Raw genomic sequence first — 8,817 nt, forward strand, 5'->3', positions numbered from 1 at the left:
ATACACACACTGCACTTTTTTTTGCTTTAAACTTTCATTCAATTATTCACTTTCAGCCCTTATAGTTTTCATATGTTATTTATCCAAACACAACTTTCACCCCCTCTATACAAGAGTCATTCTTACTATGACTAACTTGGTTAGTCATTTTTTTTGCTTAGTTACTAGCTCATAATTTAGCTTTCATTTAACAAAAATTTACGTTTGAATTATTCTTTTTAAACACATCAAGATTGAAATATCATATTATGACTTCTAATACTTTGGGGTGTTACAAAACAGTAACTGAAAGTCAATTATTAACATTTATTACAAAAAATTTCATCCTAAACTACGCGCCAAAAACATCATTATATAAACAACGTTACCATCGCTTCCATCATCACTTCCATTGATCATCCAAAAAAACCATCTTTAACCAAAACGCCAAATTTAACCAAAATGCCAAAATGGCAACTATCATTTCATGGAGATACACCCTCAGAATCAGAAGATTCGTGATCCGTATTGACAACAGAACAAGGTGTTTTTAAAACAATCAGAGGCATTTTGAACATGGAAGAAGAAGTACAGAGGGGGATCCTATCCCTTGGCGTCCCTCTTGATAACCACTGTCATGAAACACATAAGGTTATAAGAAGATTAACAAGAAAATTTGGACCAAACAAAGCAAATGTAGAAACGGACCTAGTCATCACATCATGGCGTTTTGATGAAGATACAGATATGGTCACCGTTATATGTGACAACGGAGCGCAGGAAGACTACATGCTTAAAGACATCATAACCAAGCAGGGTCTTGGGTTCCTGGAGGAGTTACACAATGCCTGATGTTTGAACATAGACATGAACATAAAATTGGCATTTTTGCAGGTTCAAATGGAGGCTTCAAAATCTTCAAGAACAAGAAGCCAATGAAAGTGAAAGTGATGACTTAGATGAGAAAGTAGAAGAAGAATCCGAAGAAGAAGACGAGGGGAGTGATAGATACTTCTCAGACAAAGTCCCTTCTGACGAGGAGTTTTATTTTTTTTTCTTTTGTGTAATTTTTTATGTGTTTGTTATGTACTTTTCAAATAATAAAATACTATATTTCTCTCATTAGTTATAAAATGCCAAAATGCCACAAAAGCCATTAAATACAAAACGCCAAGTAATAAAAACTATATTTTTTTCTGTGTTTTAGTTAGTGTATTTTATGATCTTAGTCTACAAAATGCCATTAAATATAAAACGCCAAACTTGAAAGATGGGACGTATTACAGCCTTAACAGATAAAGCTGAACAAAACAGTAAATACAAACAGTAACTGAAACGATGGATACTTTATTACTAGCATTTATTATAATAAAATCACGCCTAAACTACACGCCAAAAACAACATATAAAGACAAACGTCACAGCACCTTCCATTGATCACACCCAAAAAACAAACGCCATGTTCCCTAAATACCTTTCACTTTAAAACGCCAAAAAAAGTTTAAAAAAAACCACAGATGGCAAACCTCGTTTCTTGGATATTCAGTATTGTTCTGGATGAGTTTTCACTGAATGAATTCTTAGGTGAAGTGGGTAACTCTATAAGATTTTTCTGAATGAGATGGATAAATCTTCAAGAAAAAGAGACTGGTGACAGTGATATGTCATTTTGTGTGCTTTGTTCTTGAAGAAGGTTTGGATGATAAGAAGAGACCGATCTCAGTGTAAATGCTATTTTGGACTCTATGATGATAATGAGGATGACGCCCAAATAGCATCCACACATACGACATCAATCTATGTCTCCAAAAATCCACAAAACCACTACAACAACAAACAACAATAGATCAAACCAAAAACAAGATGCCATATTTTATTGACTGATCAGCTTCGTCTAGAGCCGGACGTTATATAGGAAAATCGGCATCTATCTAAGGTATTCAAAGGTTCAAGGCACAAAAACTTCAAGAAGAAGAGACTGATAACAGTGAAGATTTGGAGGACAGGTTGGATTAGCATTTTTTATTTTTTTCCTTTTCTATTTTTTTCGGGGGGGGGGGGGGTCATTTTTGTGGTTTGTTATCTAATTCTCCACTGATAAAATATATTATTTCTATAAATTGCTTATAAAACGCCAAGATGCTACAAACACCAAAAGACTAAAAGTGTGAAAAGTGTGAGAACGAAACCTGGCCGAATACGTTGTTGCTTATAAAACGCCAAATGCCACAAAACACTAAACGCCAAAATATTATAATAAAATTACTTTAAACAATTATTATTAAAAAACAATGTGCAAGAGAATAGAACAATGTGCCATCTTTATCTATACGCCATTAAATACAAAATGCCAAAACCTAAAAGATGGGACGTGTTACAACCTTAATAGATGAAGCTGAACAAACAATAACTGAAACGACGGAAACTTTATTACTAACATTTATTATATTAAAAGCAACGCCATGGTAACTGAATTTATTTATCTTTTCAAAATGCCATAATTACCTGTCATATTATAGGTCTGCATCCTACATGGCACGAAAAAAGATACAAAAAATACACATCAAAAAAATATAATTACTAATGTTTTTTTTACCTCCAAAAACATATATCTACCTCACGCCAAAAAAAGTTCATTATATAAGTAGAACAGGTAAACAAAACTTAACACTCCGCATATTCTATAAACACGCCACACATTGTTTAAAACGCCATACAACTTAAATGGCTCAGGTTATTGCATGGAGGTTTGAGAGGTCGGAGAGACGTTTCGTTATAAAGTTCTCTGACAGGAGAAGGGTGAATGTCAAGACAATCAAGGTCATACTTCGTATGGACGAAGCCGTTCTGAGGGATATTCTAGCCCTTGGGGCTCCAATGGCCGACGATTGTGAAAGGACTCGAACGGTAATAAGAAGATTGAAGAGAAAATTTCCAGCAGATGACGATGTTCATGATACGATCTACCAACAGTTACCAGTTGGAGTTTGGATGAACAATCAAGAACGGTGAAAGTGACTTATCAACACGGGGTGGATTATTCATTGGTAATAGACAAAATACTGAACACAGATCCAAGGTTGTGATGATATTTAAGTATCTGATTCAACAAAGATGAGACGACATTATGGCGTTAGTCGCCAAAGCACAAGATGATGATGAGTCTGAAGAAAGTGATGAACAAAGCTATCGGTACATCTCTGATGTAATACCATCACAGAAGACTATTAGTTTGGTTTGATTTCGTCTTAGTTGTAATCTTTTGAATTATTAATGAATTATAATGAATTTAAGAACGCAATGAACGCCAAGAAATTTACCTTTATAACATATATGGGATTAATTCCATTGGTGAAATCTACAAAAACGACTAAAAATTATAAAGTTTGAATTATTAAAAGTATATAATGAATTCAGGAACACCATGGACGCCAAGATGTTAGAATTATTAATTGATTTTAATGAATTTGGGAACGCTATAAACGCCAAAATATTTACTATGTAATACAAATCGATTAATTCATCAATGTAGATCTAAAAAAAATAAACCGCAAGGAAGTTATTGAATCCAACTAAACGCCAAAAAAATCTTACACGCCAAAAACGAAGAGTTGTTGTGACACACGCATTGGAAAAAGAAGATAAAAGGATAACCCCCCCCCCCCCAAGCGCCTTCATTAGATCGGGCGCCACGTAATCTGCCAGGATCCATTCTCATCAAAATTTTCACACTTTTAGGCGTTTTCTCATGATCCCGTTTATATATATATATATATATATATATATATATATATATATATATATATATATATATATATATATATATATATATATATATATATGTATATATATATATATATATATATATATCAAAAAAATCAAAGCATTTTAAAAAATTAAAAAAATGAATAAAAGAATAAGAAAAAAAATCAAGAATACAAAAAAAAATTTAAAAATAAAATATCCAATAAAATAATAAGAAAATTAAAAAAATCCAAAAAATACAAAATCCAAAAAATTAAGAAAAAAAACTTAAAAATCTAGAAAACCAAAAAATAACAAAAGTTCAAAAAAAAAAAAGAAAATCAAAAAATTGTAAATTTTTTTTTAAAAATTAAAAAACACATTTGAACACACTTTCCTCAATATTGGCCACTCTTGAAACACACGTGTTCTAGTTTTTTTTTTTTAACTTATTATTTTATTTTTTTGGTTTTTTAAATTTTTTGATTTTTTTATTTTTCTTTTGATTTTTTTAATTTTTTTTAATTTTTAGAATTTTTTTAAAATTTTGTTTATTTTTTGACTTTTTTTTAATTTTCCTATTTTTATATTTTTATCTTTTTTTATTTGTGAAGTCACAATTGTAAAGATTAACTTTTGCGAACACTTTAATAGAATAAAGAGATTGACTTTAACGCGCTTTTTTGTTTTTTAATTTTTTTAAAATTCTTTGATATTTTATTATTTTTTTTAATTTTGGATTTTTTTTATTTTATTTTTTGGTTTTTTTTAATTTTTTATTTTGTATTTTATTTTTAGTTTTTTTTTTTTGAAAAATTGGTTTTTAATAAAACAACCTTTGTCACGTTGGTAAATAATAATCTTACCTACGTAATTGGTATACAATAATCCTACTTATCAACATGTTGGTACTCAATGAACTTCCGTTAATTTTTTTAACTGAAGTTAGTTTTTAAGTTTTATTTATTACACAAACAGTCCCTGTAGTTGTAATTTACTAGTTTTAACTATTTTAAAACTAGTAAATTACAGTCCCTTGAGGTTTTTTTGTTTTATAAAATAGTTAAAACTAGTAAATTACAACTACAGGAACTTTTTGTGTAATAAATAAAACTTAAAAAATTAACTTCAGTTAAAAAAAATTAACGGAAGTTCATTGAGTACCAACATGTTGATAGGTAGGATTATTGTATACCAGTTACATAGGTAAGATTATTATTTACCAACGGGACAAAGGTTGGTTTATTAAAACCAATTTTCCTTTTTTTTAATCTTTGTAGCCTATTATGACTTAAGCACATCTTGACTCTAACCCAAATCCATTCTGACTTCTTTTTAAAAAAAAAAAACATATACTAACTCAAACTCATCCTAACCCATTACCCAAACCTGCTCAACCCATCTATTTTGCCATCCATAACCATTAACCAAAACATTGCCCTAGAACGATAGACCTGCCCTTTTACTCCACCCACCAATCACACATACCTAAAAAGATCCCACCCTACCTCCTCAAACCTTAAAATCTCTAAACATCACTACAACATGTTACCCTGCGGCAAACTTTAAAATCTCTATCTATTTAAGTATGCACTTCTTTGACAACAATATATGTGATCATTGTAATTTGTTAAGAGGCATTGTCGACTAATATGTAATGGTACTTGCATAGTAAAAATGAATTACTATATTGTATTCAGTTAAACACCCCTTTAAAGTTGGACGCCCGTTCTTATTTTGCCCCTTTCACCATTGTAATGTAGGAATGGTACTTCAGAGTCGTCCCCGAAAATTCTTGAAAAAATTTAGGCCTCGGGCGATGAAAAGAATTTGGTCCAAAATTATAGTTAAGGTTAAATAAGTTACAAAAATAATAAGTGAGTGATGGAGCAAGGACTCGAACTTGAGACCTTTAATTTATTTGAGATGTTTTTGCCACTACACAACCAGTACTTTTTTATACTAAATAGATAAATATACTAAATATATAATTTAATAAATATATACACAAGTTTATACAAACTTTTTGGACCCTTTGAAATTTTGGGTCTTGAGCGTCGGCACGGCTGCTCTGGGCCCTGTGGTACTTGCTTAATTAAAAAACACACTACAATGAATCAGAGATGCAATGTAGAAACAACTACATACACCTTTGTAATCAACAATGTATTACAACTCACTATTAAAATAACCAGACATGGGAAGGTAGATACATCGTTGCAATAGGTAGACACACACTTGTAACACCCTATTATAATCATTAGTGGTTCATACACAAAACAAAACAAAAAAATACCAACCACCTTTAGTATACACTCTCATTTATTTCATATAACATTGTAAAAAAAATACACGATACATGATCACTTGCAAAATGAATGTGAATAGCAAATAAAACAAGAAAAATCAGGAGATTTTGGACTCAAAAAACAAGTGTTCAAGAAGTAGCTATCAGAGTCCTGATTTGTATGGAACACCTGCATCTTTAACCCACTTGTCTCCGTGAATAAAAGGTTTGACAGTGAACTTACTCGCTTGCTTGCTCGTTATAAACTTCAACCCCTTCCATTTCACCCTATACTTTGTCACTGCACCGGGACCATAATTACCAAATTCGGCATAAAATATCGTGTCGGGAGCCGATGTTCCAACCCATGGCATCCATCCCTTTGGATCAATGAAGCCTGCCATGTTGTTGTTAATGTAAACTGTAGTTGAGTGGTTTTTCCACGGACGTCCCAGAAACGTGTGAACATCACTCAAGTTACCGAATGGCGAAATGTTGCAGTTTTGAATCGAAATGCCGGTGTTTTGGTTAGGATCAAACTTGCCTTGGGCTGTGATCGTGTTTTGTTGGCCGGTCATTGGTCTCCTTGGATGTATGTTACAGTTTTGAAGGACAACGGCTGAGTTGCCGAAAATGAAGTCTACTGTCCCGTAAATGTTGCATTCTCTGTAAAACTGGCGGTTGGAATGGGCGTAAAGAGAGTCTTGGAAAGCGTCGATTCGGCAACGGTAGAATACAGATTGGTCGGCTGTCGACATTAGAGCGACCGCCTGGTGCTTGGAAGCACCAGCGGTGTTGCGGAAACCCATGTCGCGGGCTATAAACCCTTTGCCGAACACAGCTGCATCAGCAAAAAGTAATTAAAAAGGATACATATATTACTAATCATGTACATGGTTACATATATAAACAACACCTGAATTGAACATGTGAAGTATTATATATTTTGACATAAATGATAGAGTAAATTGCTATTTTAGTCCCTGAGTTTTTGTCCAAATTGCCATTTTTAGTCCAAATAGTTTTTTTTCCTCCTTTGGGTCCCTAACTTTTCCTTTTTATTGTCATTTTGATCACATTAGTATAAAAACCATGTTATAATCAGGGGTATTTTTGGACTAAGTTAGACAATGTGATCAAAATTTATGTCAAAATACCCCTGGTTATCACTACACAACATTTATGCCAAAAATACCCCTGGTTATAACCAGATTTTTAGACTAAGTTAGGCAATTTGATCAAAATGGCAAGAAAATGGAAAAGTTAGGGACTCAGAGGAGAAAAAAAAAACTATTTGTACTAAAATCGCAATTTGGACCAAACCGAAGAGACTAAAATGGCAATTTACTCTAAATGATACTTACCAAAACTTGCTGACTGGAATGTTGGTGTGCCATCCACAACATTTAAACTTCCTGATACAATTGTTCTATCCATGCCATCACCAATCATCATGACATTCCATTTGGGCTTTTCAATCCTAACATTCTCATAGTAAACTCCCTTCTTAACATATATCACAAATCTTTTCTTGCTCTTATCAGGAACTGCCTTTAAAGCATCAGAAATTTTCTTGTACTTCCCTGTCCCATCCTTAGCCACCACCACATCCGCTTTAATTCCTCCTGCTAGTTTCGTCTTCTGTAGCAGCTTCCGGTCTTTCCCTGACAACCATTCGGGCATGTCATCGCTCCTTGCTACGCTCATCAACCGTCTTCTTTGGTTGTAAGAATCCGTAACGGTTGAAAACCCCTTTATGATTGCAAGACTGTTGCTTGTTAACTCGGTTGACATTTTAAGGTTGTCCAAAACATTTTCTTGAAAACTGTCTATGCATGTTTGTTGGTATGTTCCAGCAGCACTAAGCCATGTCATGAGATCATCAAACATAGTTCCTAGTGATACCAAATCGGTACCTATTGCTGATGACAGCGTGTCGTTTAGATGATCAAGGGCAAGATCAATTAGCTCACTACAGTTCTTGAGCTCCGGAAGTGTGGATGCTTTTGACAACTCGTTTATCGCGACTACAACCGAGAGTTTAAGTAACACATCAGGTTCAATATTTGTTGAGTTTACAAGGGGGGATAGGGAGCTGTAACATGTGCCCGGGTACAATGTCGTGTCGCAAATGGCTTTGATGGAAGCAAATGCTGGTTGAGATTGTGACACGTTGCCATTATGGTTGTGGTCTTTGTTACGCGTAGTTCCCACAACTGCGGCAACTACGACGATAACAAGTATGAGAGATGATACTGCCACAATCGCGATTCTTTTTCGTGTTTTCCTTCGCGCATCTAGGCGCATTTGATCGACTTCGTCCACCTTCCCGTAGGATTTTAGGGAACTCATGGCTTATGTTTTTGAATTGGTTTGTTGTTTGCAAAATGAGAAGTGATATTTGTGCATGTCCAAAGTGTTGGTGATTTATAAGTTGTAAAGATGGAAAAGAAAGATGAGATACGTGCAAAGCATGATGGGGAATTGGGGACATAAGACTTAATGTTAAACTGGGAAATTTCAACGCCCGAGTGGTTCTCATGAACATGGATACGAGTTATTAAAGTTTTATATTATTAAATGAGACACCAGTTGACTTTAGCATTTTACATGACATCAACTCGTTTTCATCATTTAACTAGTGGGATTTCTTCCCGTTTCTCGGCGAGCTTTCAGTCGGTATCAATTCATTTCGTTACAGTATCGTTATAATGTTGGTACTTGGTACATCAGCTGAAAGAGGTATACCAAAGAGGATATTGATACGTATTTTACATCTATCAAAAACCATAAAAACAAATACCGGT

General features: G+C 33.6%; 1 protein-coding gene across 1 annotated transcript; it reads right to left on the reverse strand.

Moving 5' to 3' along the window:
* Nucleotides 1–6,005: 6,005 nt before the first annotated feature.
* Nucleotides 6,006–8,387, reverse strand: LOC110867869 (putative pectinesterase/pectinesterase inhibitor 24). Its single transcript, XM_022116925.2, has 2 exons — nucleotides 7,375–8,387; nucleotides 6,006–6,851 (listed from the first exon to the last, which is right to left on the reverse strand). The coding sequence occupies exons 1-2, from the start codon at nucleotides 8,360–8,362 to the stop codon at nucleotides 6,175–6,177; spliced, it is 1,665 nt and encodes a 554-aa protein (XP_021972617.1). The 5' UTR covers nucleotides 8,363–8,387; the 3' UTR covers nucleotides 6,006–6,174.
* Nucleotides 8,388–8,817: the final 430 nt, after the last annotated feature.

The sequence above is a fragment of the Helianthus annuus genome, chromosome 7, assembly GCF_002127325.2.
Source record: "Helianthus annuus cultivar XRQ/B chromosome 7, HanXRQr2.0-SUNRISE, whole genome shotgun sequence".
Classification (NCBI taxonomy): Eukaryota; Viridiplantae; Streptophyta; class Magnoliopsida; order Asterales; family Asteraceae; genus Helianthus; species Helianthus annuus.